The 17,896-nt window shown below is 36.5% G+C and overlaps 1 protein-coding gene across 1 annotated transcript in view; it reads right to left on the reverse strand.

The window, feature by feature from the left end:
• LOC150092820 (low-density lipoprotein receptor-related protein 4-like) overlaps window positions 1-17,896 on the reverse strand; it is a 1,164,745-nt gene that overhangs the window by 246,199 nt on the left and 900,650 nt on the right. The window contains exon 24 of the mRNA XM_090414290.1: window positions 14,318-14,576. Within this exon, the coding sequence (XP_090270416.1) occupies window positions 14,318-14,576 (259 nt within the window). The remainder of the gene's footprint in view (window positions 1-14,317; window positions 14,577-17,896) is intronic.

Genomic DNA, 17,896 nt, shown 5'->3' on the forward strand with positions numbered 1-17,896 from the left:
CAGCCTTGTGCAATGGAACTATATTACATTCCTTCCATTCCTGTGGTATCATTCCTGAGCTGAGACTCAAGTTATACAAATGTGTGAAAGGCCTAGCCAATTCAGCTGAACATTCCTTTAACAAACGGGCAGATATTCCATCTATCCCTATTGACAAATTCTTATCCAGGTTATGCAAAAGCTCTTCAACCTCATTTTCATGAACTTCAAACTCTTCATGCAACGTAGCAGTAACACTGTGCACCATACTACATAGACCTGGTTGATATATCTTAGCAAAGTGAGCACTCATTAACTGAACGATCTCCTTAGCTTCCGACACTCATGTACCATCTGCATTCAATAACATTATTCTTCCACATTCATTCTTTCTTTTGCTTGTGGCATAACGATAAAATTCTTTTGGATTGCCTTTAGCTTGCATGGCCAATTTCTTTTCATACTCTGTTTTAGCTTTTCTCACAATACTTGTTACTTTTCTGGCCTGAGCTTTATATATTTCATAACTCCTCTCATTCTTATTCTCACGATACTCTTTCCACATCATCTTCTTCTTGTGGATTTCTAGCTTAATAAGGCTGCACATCCATTTCACACCCAACCTAATTACTCTTCGAACACTAAGGATACATTCAGATACCGCCTTATTCAAGCACTTTTTCAAAGATTCCCATGCATTGCTGACATTTTTTCCATTCAGTAACTGATACCATGGGACCAAAGATAATATTCTTCTAAGTTGATCATAATTTCCAGCTTTGTAATTTAGCATGTAGCCTGATTTAATCAGAGTTTCAATACAAGTAGATACTTCCCAAGAAAGAACAGCATGATCACTGTCACCAGTTGGTGGTAAACTAGCTATATTCTTGACAGAGATCCCTTCTGTCAAGAATATAGCTGTTCTTTCTGATCATGAGATATCTCTTCTACCTAATCAATGTTTGGAAAATTAAAGTCACCCATAATGATCATTTGCTTGGTACCCCATAAGGTTAAATTGGCGATGCATTTCTTTGTCCCCTACAACTGAGCTGCCAGGTCTATAGCAACACCCCACCATATATTTCATTCTGTTAACCTCCACTTCACACCAAATAGACTCAAACTCATTGCTACATGGGACATTGTTACCATCATTGTTTTCTTGTATTTCTACCCTAACTGGACTTAAGTCATCTGATATCATTAGTAGCACTTGTCCTCCTCTCCTATCTTGTCTGTCATTCCTAAAAATAGTATATCCGTTACACTCGATCCCACTTACCATATCTGATTCTGATAGCCAGGTTTCACTAATGTCAACAATCTTAGACCACATCATATTCAATAAAGCAACAAACTCAACCCCTTTGTTTCTAATGCTCCTGGCATTTGTGTATAGATATAATAAATTATGACCTAGCCTATTCTTATAATTAGATATGCAATGTATTTGGTCTTGTTCTAGAATTTTCTCTTTTCCCTCCCCAAACATACTTAAAAGGTCCGAACCCAAAGCATATTTTTCCACTCCTGCGCCACATATGTAACCATGTTCAAAGGCATTTATATCTTTATCACATTTGTATACCATAGCTGAACTTTCACACACATTTTTCCCATTCCTCCCTTGATGTTCTAGTTTCCCTGACTCTCTGCATTAAGTATCATACCAAGAAGTAATTTCTCCAGGCTTCTGATGCCAAATGCATTCAAGTGCAGGCCATCATTCTTATACAAATCTTTTCTGCCATCAAACACACCCCACACGTCTAAAAACTCACATCCATATCTTCTACATAGCCTGCGCATGAAATCATTGGCTATCATCGCCCTCCTTCTTAACTCAGTACTATCATATTTAGGTAGTAATCCTACAATTTTTACTTTCTCACATTTCATTCTCGCTTCTTCCAACAGACCTTTCATATCTTCTCTCATACTATGTTTGTCACCACTTAAATTATTAGTACCTACCAGCACTACCATTTCTTTTTTGGTTTTCAATTACGTTTGTCATATTTTTAATTTTCGCTCCTGGGAAACTAGAAGTGGTGACTCCCTTGGCAAGCACAAATTTTAAAATTGAGTCACCATACCATATTATCCCTTTTTTCTTAGATATTAACAGACTTACCTTGTTGTTATTAATATTTTGATTACCAAGTTCAGTATTTTCCTACCTGTTCTTGTTCTCATCCGTTTTCTTATCCTGTCGAAGTTTAAACAAACGTTTTTCCACGTTTTCCAATTCCCTGGTGGATTTCCTAATAATTTCTTTTAACTGAGCTATTTCTAATGTCAGCATATCCTCAGATAAATTATTATCATATGAAAAGCAGAAAATGGGAGTGCTATCAGTTGACCTTACTCAAGCATTTAATAATGTCTCTTTCTGTTCATCCCTTTCTGTTCTGCATCCTCCAGCAAATTGGTGTGTGCAGAAAGCTGCTATCTGTTATTAAAGGAGCCTATGCCAATTCAACTATCCACCTTCTAGTTAATAGGTTCCTATCAGACCTGGTCAAAATTCAAAAAGGAGTCAAGATGTGAAATGTTTATAGAGAGATAAAGAGATATGCTTATAGAGACTATGAACAGGAGATGAGAGAAAACATGGATTTGTATGAAGTCTGATATTTTATTAGACTATGAGTAAACGAATGTGAAAGATACTGAATAAATGAAAGAAACGGAAATGCAATGAAAGCTAGTGAGACTGAGGGAATGTAAGAATGCAAGAATGTGGAAGCAAAAATAAGTGATAAGGGAGTGAAAGGAAGTATAAATGAGGAAATGGAAGTAAGGTACAGCAGAACGAGAGGTAGCAAGACCACAAGAGTGACAGAGAGTTAAATTGCAGGAATGCCATATTTAAAGAAAGAGTTGTTCAAAATGAAAAATGAAATGAGGAATATGCAGAAGTGATATTCGATGTTTAGTAGAAACAAATGAAAGTGTGCAAAAGAAGAGAAAGAAAGAAAGAAAAAAGATGACAAAAAAAAGAGGTGGCAAATAACTCAAGAATAGTAGTGTATAGAGATTCCATTGTTAGAGTATTGGTTAATGAGAGAGTCTATAAGGTCTGCTATCCAGGAGGGAAAATGAGCAAGATCATTCATGCTTTGGACACAAGCAAGCGCGTTAGTGGTAATTATGGGGACAAATAATTTAAGTGGACATAAGGAGAATGTAAGGGAACACACCGACAAACTTTGTCAGTGTGTTCCCTTACATTCCGAGGTACAACATATATGAGTTGAGATAGAGAGATAGAATCATGAATGTATGCTGGCAAAGCTCTCTGAGAAGAAGGGAATGCAGTTTTTGGATGTATGGTATGTTTTGAGGAAGTAATTGACTTATACAGATGAGACAGATTGCATTTGAATGGCTTTGGAGTGAGAGCACTAGAGAAAGTGTTGTTAGATGGAAGTGGGGTTTGTGATGCAAGCCAGTGATCAGAAGTGAGAGATGAAGTGAAAGATAAGAGGTGTGGTATTAAAGAGACAGAAGTGCTTGGAAATGGAAAAAGTAGTAATGTGAGAGATGAAGAGAAAATGGGAATGCAAGAGGAACAGGGAATCGGGGGAGCCCCAGTTGACAGAGAGAGAGACATAGCATAGGGAGAGTGAATGTTGGAAATAGCAGTGAATGTATGCATGAAGATGATCAGAACAGAAATGGAATAAATTGCAATGTGGGGTGGGGAAGTTTAGACTGAGCAGATGTGTGCGGTAAGCAATTAAAAAGGTGTTGGGCAAGGGCAGGTGTGGAAATCATAACAAACAAGTGGCTTGGGGAAGACTGATTGTAACCTAAAAGTTAATAGCTATGTTTATTCATAAATGCCAGAAGCATCATAAATAAAAGAGATGAAATGGTTTCACTAAGTTTATTCACTCTGAAATCGTTTGAATAAGTGAAACATAGTTGAATGAAGATGATATCCTAATGGGAATAGAAATGGTAGGATACAGTATTCTTGACAAGAATAGAAAGGAAAAAAGAGGGGGGGGGGCTGCTGATAATGGCAGGGGAATTATGCCCACACAAGGTAGACATGAGAGAGGGAAATAGGGGCAATGGTTATGAGGCAGTGTGGTGTGAGGAGAGGGTTGACTTCACCTCACACCACACTGGAATGAAGAAATAGCATTTAGGAAGAGGGAAATTAATTTCTTGAGTTCTTGAGAGATAACAATCTCAGGCAGCTTGTAAAGGAGGGTACACGACAATCAAGCATTTTAGATCTGATCATTTCATCAGAGGATGTAATTGTGAGTGTGGTTTCACACTTTCCTTCAGTTGGTGAGCGTGACCATGAAGTGATCACCTGGGTTGCAGCCAGCCATATGCAGAATTCTGTGAGGAAAGGATATATGTGGAAGTACAAGGCTGGTGTTTATGAGAGGCTTAGGAGACAGCTTAGCATGAGGAGTTAGTGTGGTAAGGAAATAAATGTTGCTTGGGAACTGACAAAGAAATACATAACAGCATCAATGTGTGAATCTATTCCAAAGGACAAATGGCTGAATAAGGTAGGGATAAAATGGATGAATGAGGAGCTTAAGAATGAAATCTGAAGAAAGTACAAGATGAATAATGGAAATAATCAGTTCCACGAAAACTATATAGAACAAGTCAGGAGAATGACTCAGTTAGTAAGGAAAACAAAAGTGCAGTGTGAGCAAAAATTGGCAAATCAGGCAAAGAAATACCCTAGAGAGTTTTTTAGATATGTTGCAAGTAGAAGGAAGAATGATTATGGTAAGATAATGTTAATGGATGGTAATGGTAGAATGGTAACTGCTGCAGAAGACATTGTTGAGATATTCAGTGATCAATTTATAAGGATGTTTCATCCAAAATCAGGGTGAAATCATGAGAAACTTAACTATAGAGGGCACTGAAGAGATTGGCTTAACTGTGAGCAAAACAGGAGGTATTTGAGGAAATAAATAACCTTGATGTCAATAAGGCAATAGGATTTGATGACATATCACCACGCATCTCAAGGGAATGTTTGATGGAATTGGCAGTAACAATGGCATTTCTGTTTATCATCACCTTTATGCAATGGAAAGAATTTAAAATTGTTTCATTGCATAAAGGTGGTGATAAAGCTTATGCTTCAAATTTAGGCCAATCTGTATATCTTGGGTTGTGGTGAAGGTACTGGAGAAGTTGGTGAGAAGTAGGATACAGAAATGAATTGATAACAGTAATATTCTCTGTTGTTTTCGGCATGGTTAAAGGGAGCTCATGTTTTAACTAACTTATGTACTTATAATGAGGTGAGAAATACCTTGGACAGGGGAGATGCATATACAGTAGTATACTTGGATTTTGAAAAAGGTTTTGATAGGTTCCCACCTGAAAAGCTGTTAAATAAATTGAAACAGATGGGATTGGATAAGAAACCACTGAGTTGGATCAGCGACTGGCTGTCAGATAGGTATTAGATAGTTCTATATGGGGATACAGTATCCAGAAAGAGGAAGGTCACTAGTGGTGTGCCACACGGGTCAGTTTTGGGACTGTTATTATTGTTCAATTTGTATATTAGTGACAAAGGGATTTGTTTAACTAGTGATATGCAGTTGTTTGCAGATGATGCAAAATTGGAGAGAGAGCAAAGCACAGTGAGAAGGTCACTAGTGGTGTGCCACACGGGTCAGTTTTGGGACCGTTATTATTGTTCAATTTGTATATTAGTGACAAAGGGATTTGTTTAACTAGTGATATGCAGTTGTTTGCAGATGATGCAAAATTGGAGAGAGAGCAATGCACAGTCAAGCAGATGTTAAGACCTTATAGGAGGACTTGAATAGATTGAATGAATGGGCAGGTAAGTGGAACTATCAATTCAATGTTGCAAAGTGTAAGGTTTTGAAATTTGGTAAGCAAATGGGATGCAAAGTATACATTTGGTGGGGAAACTTTAAAGGTGGCAGAGGAAGTGCGAGGTCTGGGAGTGGTACTGGACAAGGACCTGAAATTCAGGGGTCATTGCACAAGTTGTCAAGATGTCACATCAGATAATAGCAATGATGTGGAGAAACCTGGCATGCAGAAATAAAGAGCTTATGAAGCCATTGTATAAGACATTGATCAGGCCTCGCATGAATTATTATGCACAGATTTGGCCACAGGATTTTCATGGTGATAAGGATAAGTAGATAGGGTCCCAAGAAGATTCACAAAGGTGTGGTCAATAGTTTTTGGAATGTGGAGTATGGACAAATTGAGAGAATGTAAATTGCAAAGTCTTGTGAATAGGAGGAGGGGAAGGAGGATATGATTGAGACATATAAGATAGTTGGGGATTATCAGGTTGACCTGGAAGTGATTTTTCACAGAATGGGAGAGGAAGGTAGAACAAAAGGCCATCCCTGGAAATTGTATAAGGAAGTCGTGAGGAGAAGGTTCTTTGCATGGAGAGTGGTTGGTGAGTGGAATGAATTGCTGAGTATATTGTGAATGAATGAATGAATCAGTTTAAGGCACGTTAATAAATTTAGTTTAATCCTTTATCCCAGTGAGAGCAAACAAAGTTTGCACCTGAAAATATCTTCAGGACTGAATATAGTGTTGTACTATCTTAGCAGGGTAAGTAGTACAACACCAGGCAACTCGTTGCAAAGGTGGAGCAAGCTACCAACACTCCTATCCCAGTATCTCCAATAATGCAAAACACATCTCCTTGCAGATATGTACACTGTTATGCATTAAGGGATTGGCCACTACCCAGACTAGTTTCGACCTTTATTGAGGTCTCTTTAGTGGGAGCCAGGTCCAGGCAGAAGCAGTAGCAAGGTCATCTTTACCTATAGGAGTTGCCAAAAGGTTTGCCACCTTTTTATTTTATTTTATTTTATTTTATTTATTTATTATTATTATTTTTTATTAAATTACTCTGGATTTAGAGAAAGATGTTGAAAGTTTATTTTTCACTAGGTTAGACTATAACAAATTTAGTTTAATCCTTTATCCCAGTGAGAGCAAACAAAGTTTGTGCCTGAAAATATCTTCAGGACTGAATATAGTGTTGTACTATTTTACCAGGGTAAGTAGTACAACACCAGGCAACTCGTAGCAAAGGTAGATCAAGCTACCAACACTCCTATCCCAGTATCTCCCATAATGCAAAACACATCTCCTTGCGGATATGTATACTGTATGCATTAAGGGATTGGCCACTACCCAGACTAGTTTCGACCTTTATTGAGGTCTCTTCAGTGGGAGCCAGGCCCAGAGTTGGAGATACTAGGCAGAAGCAGTAGCAAGGTCATCTTTACCTATAGGAGTTGCCAAAAGGTTTGCCACTAGTCTGGGTAGTGGCCAATCCCTTAATGCATACAGTATACATATCCGCAAGGAGATGTGTTTTGCATTATGGGAGATACTGGGATAGGAGTGTTGGTAGCTTGCTCTACCTTTGCTATGAGTTGCCTGGTGTTGTACTATTTACCCTGGTAAGATAGTACAACACTATATTCAGTCCTGAAGATATTTTCAGGTGCAAACTTTGTTTGCTCTCACTGGGATAAAGGATTAAACTAAATTTATTATAGTCTAACCTAGCGAAAAATAAACTTTCATCAAGTTTAAGGCACGGTTGGATGCACTTTGTATGTTATAGTGTGTCTGATTCCATGGAAGTCAGATGTTAATAATAATAATAATAATACAATTTCCATGAGTTTTGGAATCCAATATTAATGAAAGTTCAGTACCGAACTCTTTCTTTACATGTTTTTGAAGTGTATTATTATTTTTTGTGCAGACAAGGAAGCTCCTGAGAAACAGGTGTACCTTAATGGAGAAAGAATTGAAAAAGTTAGCAAGTGTGAGGACTGGGATCCATTATTAATATGACAAATTGATGTTCAGAAGATATCAGAAGGAGATTAGGGATGTCCAAAACAACAGTCAGACTTCTCTAATATCTGGAAGGATGTATCTATTTCCGTGGGAACAAAGATGAGGATTTTGAATGCAGCAGTTTATCCAACAGTGACTTATGGATGTGAGACTTGGAACCTAAAGAAGTCAGATAAGAAAAGGATAGCTGCTTTTGAGATGTGGTGTTACAGAAGGCTGTTGAGGATATCATATACTGAAAGGCAGACAAATGGCTGGGTGCTACAAAGGATCAGTAGAACTTTAAGGCTCCTTAAAGATATTGACAGATGAAAATTGAAAAATACTTTGGATAAACTGCAAGGAGAAGGAGGACTTCTCAAAACAGTAATAGAAGGTAAAGATCTGGAAAAAAGAGGAAGGGTAGACCATCAGTGAGATTGATGGATGGTGTGTCTGAAGTGATTGATCTTCAGAGTGTGAAAGCCTCCAGAAAAAGCATACAGCAGGACTGTGGCAAGGATTGGTGTGGCACATCACTGAGCATCTGAGTATGGCATCTATTAATGTCAAATGAAATGGATGATGATGAATTGAAATTCAAAATAATGAAAGAAAGTATTTATTGAAATTGACAATTGAAAGAAAGTATTTATTAATATATAAACACACACACACACACACACACACACACACACACACACACACACACACACACACACACACACACACACACACACACACACACACACACACACACACAATAGATTCATTCATTAAACATATACAGAATATATAGTCATTTCTTTGGTAGAATGAATGCAGAAGAATAACTACTGAATGTAAACAGTATGCTTGTATCAGAAGCAGATGTGATAGTTCAAATATGAATGCTCACTTTGGTAGGATCCATCACTAAGGTGTATGTAACATGGTGCATAGTGCCACCAGTACATTGGATGAAGAGATGCATGAGAAGGGGGGGGGGTCTATAGCTGTTGTATAACCTGTATAAGAATTCAGCAATATGGAATATCAGCACATATGTTAAAGGCATGTTCACCTGAACTGGTTAGGCCCTTGACATGTTTGTATAAGTTGAGTTTTAGCACAGGAATGGAAAGAATGTATAACAATCCCATTGCAGAAGGGTGGTGCAAAGATTGATAAGTATATCATTCTATTAGTATTAGTATAACCTATTAGTATCTCTGGAGTGATTGTGAAGATTTTAGAGAAGTTCATAAGAACTTCTCTTACTTCTCTAAATGGGTGGACAAACAAGATATAATTTGCAAGGAGCAGCATAGGGTTACTAAAGTAAAGTCATCCAAGCAATTTACTCATATTTTATAACAATGTTATGGCTGAATTGAAAGAGAATGGATGCACTATGATACTGTTGGACTTTGTAAAGACATTTGATAGGATACTATATTTGACTATTTAGATTTATGCTGGTTGAACTCATATTAAAGATTAATGGAATAAATGAAGCACATATAAATAATTAAAGATATTAAAGATTAAAGATAAAAGATATTAAAGATGAAAATTAAAGATTAAATATAAGATTTTGAAACATTTAAGTACAGATACTAAAGAAAACGTGAAACTAAACACCGAATTGAAATTAGAAGAATTTCTAAATTTCTGTACAGAATTGTAGACAGATAAATATTTTAAAAAAGATAACTGGCATACATTTAATGAAAATGAAAAAAAGAAATAACTAAAGAATAATTAGAAATCAGCTTAAAAGAAACAAGAAATGGAAAATCACCTGGAGAAAATAATTTGGGTTTAGAATTATATAAATATGCAGGAATAAGGTTCAAAGAAAGACTCTTATTATTCTTAAATGAAATCTATTTAACAAGTAAGTAACCTACCAACAGAATTGAAAAAAAAAAGCAATAGTGATCCCTGTCTTTAAAAAAAGGTAGTAGAGATGACCCTAAAAATTATAGAGGTATAAGTATTCTAAATTCCTGTTACAAAATATATAGCAGAATTAAATAACAAACTAATAAAATATTCTGAAAGCTTTATTATTATTATTATTAATAGGAGTGCAGTTAACTTAGTGGCTGTGCGCTTCTTAACCATCTGCCTGGGGAAAGAGTGTCCTAGGTTTGATTTCTGTCGGTGACGTAAGGAGCTGAAGGATCTTCCTCAGCCATAGCCAAGTTAACCAATCTTGAGCGTGGACAGTAGGGTTTTTTCCCCAGTTTATCCTGGGGTTTTTCATCCAGCAAAGCAGGCAAACCGACTTTGAGAACTCAACACTACAGGACATAGGATACACTGGGGCATAGGGCTGACCACCTTATCCTGTGAACGGTTTGAGGTCTGATGATTAATAAACTCTCGACACCACAAGGTAAAAGAGGGTATAAAGAAGATGAGATGATTATTATTATGAAGGAAAGTATTAGGAGAATTGGAAGTGAAAGAAACAGAGGTGTATCAGATGTTAGTTGGGTTAGATTTGAATAAGGTTGTGGGAATGGATGACATATCACCACATATTCTTAAAGAATGTACACCACAGTTGGCTATGCCCTTGACCTGGTTATTTAATGAAAATCTTTCACTGGGTAGGGTTACTAAGGAGTGGAAAGAAGGCAAAATAGTAGCACTCCACAAGCATGGTTGGAGACAGATGTCTCCAACTATAGGCTAATCTGTATAACTGCAGTTGTGGTCAAGGTGGTGGAGAGATTGGTAAGGAATAGAATACAGAATTGAATAAACCGTGGGGCCCAAGAATAGAACCCAGGGTTCTATTCTTGGGCCCCTATTGTTTATCTTGTTTGTAAACAATATATCATGTGGACCAACTGGGGATCTTCAGTTATTTGCTGATGATGCAAAGTTGGGAAGAATTATAAGTGGCACTGCTGATGTTAATTCCCTTCAGGAAGATTTGAATAGACTTTTTACTTGGACAAAAGAGTGGGGTAGCTTTAATATCAATAAGTGCAAGGTGTTGCATTTTGAAGTGCAGAAATATAAGGCTATATACTATATCGATTGTGTCATACTGAAGGAAGTGGATGAGATTAGAGATTTGGGAGTGATGGTAGACAAGTTTAGAGGGCATATTGCTAGTGTTGTAAAGGCTGCACATCGTAGCACTGCTATGATTAAAAGTATTCTAACATGTAAGGATAAGGAAGTAGTTGTGCCACTGTATAAGGCACTGGTCAGGCCACACTTGAACTATTGTGCTCAAATCTGGTCACCTGGTTTTCACTAAGATGTGGAGACATTGGAGAGGAACCAGAGGCAAGTGACTAGGACAATGTCAGGACTTTGGGGTGCTGGCTATGGAGATAGGTTGAAGAAATGTGTATTGCAGAGTTTAATAGATATGAAGAAGAGAGGTGTTAGAGATATGATAGATGTGTTAGTTATATGATAGAGACATTTAAGTTAGTAAGAGGATTTTATCAGATTAATCCAGGGGGATTATAACAAGAGTAGAAGGTGAAAGGGTAAGAACCAGAGATCATTCCTGGAAGTTATGTAAAAGTGTGGTGAAGAGGGGTGTGAGGAGTAGATTTTTTACATGGAGAATTGTCAGTGAATGGTACACAATACCAGAATGTGTTGTTAATGTAAGGAGTGTTATGGATTTTAAAATTCGGTATGATAAATATGTTGTTAGTTGAATGAACCTCCCACAATGAGCCTGTTGACACCAATGAGGGTGTAATAGGTAGTCAAAATAATATTTTGATTACCTATCGTATAAATTAATACAACAGCAAATTTTTATCCATTGAAAAAAAAATCATTATTTAATACCTGTTTTTTTTTTTATCAAAGATCCAATCTCATGAAATATTTTAATTCTTATCTGTTATTTTTCACTATTTGACATAATTTGTGAACAACTGAGTTCTCACTGTTACTCAAAGATCACAATCACTAAATACAGTTTTGTCTTAATATACAGTATTAAAATTAACACAATAGAATTCATATTACTGAGTCTGAGCAACCTATAATGATTTTTGCAACATTGATACTTTAACTTAACTAGTAACTAGTACTAAAAAGTCAAATTAATCATGAATATTAGAAGTAATAAAGCAAGTAGTTGACTGCTAATATAAAATTCTGGTTATGCAGCCACAGAATCATTAATCTGAGAGGTTTATTTAAACAAGGAACTATATTTTACAAAATTAGTTGGCAATAAAATTATTGCAACAAATATTAGAATTTTTTTATTTAATGAAATACTAGTCAAAAATACCAAACTATTGGTAAATTTTCCAAGGATTGTTTTTATTATCCAGTAAACTAGTATTGCAAATGTTAGTTATTATAGCTAACTGCTAGCTAGCTAATTATAAGTAGCAGTGTTACTTATAATTCTTCTCAACTTTGCATCATCAGCAAATAACCGAAGAACCCCAGTTGGTCCACATTATATCATTTATAAACAAGATAAACAGCAGGGACCCAAGAACAGAACCCTGGGGTATGCCACTGGTTACACTCCTTTTTTGAGACACTGCTCCTCAGTCACATTGCATTCCATTTCCTTTATCTGACTGCAAAACATCATACATCACAATAGTGAAATAATATTTCCGCTTCTATACATTCCCAGCCTATTCAAATCCTCCTGAAGCTGCCACTTCAGCATAGTATTATTACTCTATGAATGAACATGATCTTATGTTAGTATACTATCACTGTGAAAGACTCTGAATGCTCCAATTTCTACTACATTAATTTTCATGGGGAAAACCTGCTTACCAGTCCAACATACTTTTCCCATGTGCATCCTCAACAGCAGATGTCCATTCTGGTAATGAAAATTACTTCTTTATGTCAAATTACTAAGAAAAATACTATCAACTTTATAATTAAAGAAAAAATACTACACATTAAAATTTAAAACAATTTTTAATTTTTTCAATAATATAACTTGCAGGCCACACTGAAAGAGTTTATAGAGCCACTCATGGCTATGCATCACTGTTTCAATGTGATGTCAACAGACAGTCCATAAATCACAGTATGCTGTTTCAAAAATCAAGTTACGGAATCTTTAAAATATCTGTAATCTGAAAAGAAATGTTTAACAAAACAGAGGCTGTTACTGAGAAAAATTAATAACCACTTATTATATTCAACCTTCATTATGACAAATACTTATAGATCACAGGAAAAGTTTGTTGTGGATAGTTTATTATCATAAATTCTCTTTAGAACAGCATTGTGCTCATAGGCTTTGGTTGGGTTATAATGAGTGAGTTTGTTATAGTGAGAGCTGAATATATACTGCTGCCAAAGAAATGATTTGATTATATAGGGAAACCTGTGGAGAATTCATGACTAAAATACACGTGAACCACAGTAGTAGGTTGTTTTATTACGTAACTATTTCGTCCTAGGTATCTTAGGACATCATCAGTACAGTAGAACAATACTAGGAATGACACAAAGGATAGGGTGCGTATGTACAATGGAATCCAAATTGCATGCAGTGGCGCGTTGTGGCCTGAACTTAAATTAGATTAAATTGAATTAAATGAATTAAATTAAATTAAAATTAAATTACAGTTAAGTTATTTTTACGCAATTTTGTATGATAATTTCCCATACTTTAGGGGTGGCAAGAACATCATTGCGGTTTATATATTCTGGTAATGTTCATTACCAGAATATAAGGTGACCAGTAGATCACCTTATATCAAAGGCATCTCCGAACGGCTCTTGAAATTATGAAGAAATACAATCTTACTACCACCTACAAACCCATCAACCAGATCCACAACCTGTTAGCTTCGCCCAAAGACAAACTTTTGCCTATGCTACAACCTGATGTATATGAGGTTCCATGCTCCTGTAAACTTTCTTATTATGGACAGGCAGGCAGATCAGTTTTTAAACACATTTTGGAACATCAAACTGCAAAAATCAGGCCTTGCTCAACACGGAGTTGAAAACCCAAACCACAAGATCCACTGGGAAAAGACAAAACTCCTACACAGATGTTCATATAAATATGAACGCTTACTTATATAAAGAAAGTGCTGAAGCCCTACTTCACAGACCAAATCTAACCCACAATGATGTTCTTGCCATCCTTAAAGTATGGGGAATTGTCATACAAAATTGTGTAAAATTAACTTAACTGTAATTTAATTTAATTAATTTAATTCAATTTAAGTTCAGGCCGCAACGCGCCACTGCATGCAATTTGGATTCCATTGTATGTATGCACCCTATCCTTTGTGTCATTCCTAGTATTGTTCTACTGTACTGATGATGTCCTAAGATAACTAGGACGAAATATTTACGTAATAAAAAAACCTACGACTGTGGTTCACGTGTGTTAATTTTAGTCAAAGAAATGATCATTACAAACAAATTACTTGTATAAGCAAACTTAAATTTGTCTAAGTAATTAAACTAAATAATTATAAGGAGTTTAACTTCTTACCCAGTATCATAATGCAAAGCAATTGCTCGAGGACTGTCCAGATTGTCCCAAATGAGTATTTTACGATAGCGTCCATCCAATTCTGCAACTTCAATACCATTCCGACCATTGTCTGTCCAATATAGCTTTCTACCTGTTGAATCAACAGCAAGGCCATCAACAGAATCTAGACCAGCAGTAATGATATTTTCTACATAGATACCCTCTAGATCTGATCTCTGAATTTTATCAAGTGTGCTGTCAGACCAGTAGATCACCTCTAAAATAAGAATGAAATTAAAGCAATTTTATATGATGGCAATATAATTAATTTTTCCTATCAAGAGAAACTTATTTGCAATATATATCTTCAACGTGTAAATATTAAGTTTTTGGAGAATTATTTAGTAATGTGATCCGACCACGAAAATTATGATTATAAAAAATAAGCATATAAGCATATGCATAGGCATTGTGGAGGCAGCATAAGAGAAGTGGAAGTAACCAATTTCATGAGGTCTACAAAGACCAGGCAAGGAGGGTGACTTGGTTGGTGAGAGTAGCTAAAGAGAGGTATGAACAGCAGTTAGCTAATGAAGCTAAAAAGAATCCTAGGGAGTTCTTTCGGTATGTAGCCAGCAAAAGAAAGAATGATTACGGAAGGATGACATTGATTGGAGGAAATGGTATAAAGACAGCTGTTGCAGAATGTGTGGTGGAGAAACTTAATGAGCAGTTCATAAAGATCTTTCAATCTTGTGATTGTGACTTCATGGAGAAATTGAGAGCAGTTGATGATGGGGAGGAGAGACTGACTGTAAGTGAGCAAGAGGTGTTTGGGAGTTGAGTAAACTAGATGTAAATAAGGCTGTGGGACTTGATAATATATCACCGCGTATTCTGAAGGAATGTGCCAGAGAGTTGACACCTGCCTTGACATATTTTTTTAATACGAGTCTTGCACTTGGACAAGTCCCTAAAGAGTGGAAGGAGGGCAAGATTGTGCCACTTCATAAAGGAGGTGATTGAACTCAAGCATCAAACTATAGGCCTATCTGTGTCTCAGGTGTTGTGGTTAAGTTGTTGGAGAAGCTTGTGAGAACTAGGATCCAGAGTTGGGTTGACAACAATGGTATAATCTTTGATGGACAGCATGGATTTGCTAAAGGGAGATCGTGTTTTAGTAATCTACTTACTTATTACAATAAAGTGACTGCTTCCTTGGACAGAGGAGAAGGATACACAGTAATATACTTGGATTTCACAAAAGCTTTTGATAGAGTACCTCATGATAAGTTGACAGTCAAACTAGAGCAGATGGGGTTGGATATTAGATTAGTGCATTGGATTGGAGACTGGCTATCTGATAGGTATCAACAAGTTGTGTATGGGGGTGCAATATCCAGGAAAAGGAAAGTCACTAGTGGAGTGCCTCAGGGATCTGTTTTAGGGCCATTACTATTTAACTTGTATATTAATGATATTGGCGAAGATTTGGATGGAGATATTCAGTTGTTTGCAGATGATGCAAAGTTGGGACGAACCATAAAGAGTAGTGAAGATGTTGTGGCCTTGCAAGAAGACTTGAATAAATTGAGTGATTGGCAAGCAAATGGGGATGTGAGTTCAATGTTGCAAAATGTAAGGTTTTAAAATTTGGAAAACAAAGATGGGATGCAGAATTTATGCTTGGTGAGAATATATTGTTGGAAGTAGAGGAAATAAGAGATCTGGGAGTGATAGTGGATAAGGATCTAAAATTTAGGGGACACATCGCCAAAATTGCGAAGACAACACAAAGACTTCTGGGAATGATGAGGAGGACACTGACGTGTAGAAGTAGGGAGATTCTTGTTCCATTGTATAAGGCTTTGATTAGGCCACACATGGACTATTGTGCCCAGATTTGGTCACCTGGTTTTCAGAAGGATGAAGAGATGTTGGAAAGGGTCCAAAGGCGACTGACTAAGGTAGTTTCTGACCTCTGGAATGTCGAGTAAGGAAAGATTGAAAAGATGTAATTTGCAGAGTCTAGTGGAGAGAAGGAAGAGGGGAGATATGATAGAGACCTACAAGTTGGTAAGGGGTTGTTATAGGATCAATGGTGGAGAAGTTCTACAGAGAATAGTGGGAGATCAAGGGAGAACCAGAGGTCATCCCTGGAAACTGTATAAAGAGGGTGTGAGTAGGGGAGTGAGAGGCAGGTTTTTTTTTCGTGCAGAGTTGTGAATGATTGTAATGCCTTGCCTGAGCATGTGGTGTCTGCAGGGAGTTTGAATGTGTTTAAGACCTGGTATGATGAGATGTGTGTGAGATAAAAGGACCTCCTAGATGAGTCTTTGACTCCATGAGGTCTTGTTTAATAATAATAATAATAATAAGAAGAAGAAGAAATGGTTAAAACTGCAGAGTACCTATTATATAGTGCTCTTCGGCTTGAGATACATACACAGTGAGCTATTTCAGAGAACATGTCATAAACTGAGGCTAAAGGAGGAAAGGAAAAACCATTCTCCATGCAAAAAACTTGCTCTTTGCAAACTTGTTCACGGTGTATACAACTTCCGAATATGGTATATTGTTCTCCTGATGTGAACCAGGGATTAGAGAAAGTGGTAGATTGAGATTTAGAGAAAGTAAGTAAAGATCAGGAAATGGATGGGGGAAACTAAAGTGTTGTTGGAAGTTTTTCCACTTGGTTATACTATAAATTAAAGTATATAAAGAAATTATATACTTGGTTTAATTTTTTATCCCAGTGTAAGCAAACAACTTTGCGCCTGAACTATTTTCCGGACTGGGACAACTCGTATATAGAAGCTTATGACTTCACATCACTTGCCTTAGTATCCCATAATATAAAAATATATCCTTATGGGTGTGTATAATGCTATGCATTATGGGATGGATCACTACATAGACCGGTTTCGACCTCTATTGAAGTGAAAAAGTAAAGGGTTGCTCATAAAAGAGCTGAGTAGTTAGTATAGTTAGTATAGAGGTGCAAGAGAGCCTGATAGTATCAGGAGAAAGAAAGACAGATAGATAGCATGTGTGAGAGAGAGAGAGAAAAGGCCTCAGCTCTTTTATATCAGTTTTCCTTTTTCACCAATCTCATATAGATAAACAACCAAAAGACCAATTGAAACTAAAGCAAAAGAATTTAAAGATTTCTTTATACCAAATTTTACTTTTTTAATGGAAGAAATGTCAATTCCAGAGTTTAATTAAGATCTTGTCAGTGGGAGCCAGACACAGAGGTGATACCAAGGATAAAGTGATTTAGAAGTCATATTTTCATATATGAATTGCCAAAAGGTGACAGCTTATTATTAGAATACTCTGGATTAGAGATAGCTCTTGGAAGTTTTTCCACTTGGTTATACTATAAATTAAAAATACGAAGAGATTATATATTTAGTTTAATCCTTTATTTGAGTGTAAGCAAACATGTTTGCACCTGAACTCCTGAAAATAGTTCAGGTGCACCGTTAAATATTTACATTTGAGCTGGCATGGGCTCACACACATCTAACTAAAAACAATAGTTTTTAGTCAGATACTGTTTTTGCCACTGCAACATGTGGTTTTGCTTGAGTC

This window comes from Typopeltis vanoorti, chromosome 25 (genome assembly GCF_054136105.1).
Source record: "Typopeltis vanoorti isolate ZY-2024b chromosome 25, IOZ_Tvanoo_1.0, whole genome shotgun sequence".
Taxonomy (NCBI): Eukaryota; Metazoa; Arthropoda; class Arachnida; order Uropygi; family Thelyphonidae; genus Typopeltis; species Typopeltis vanoorti.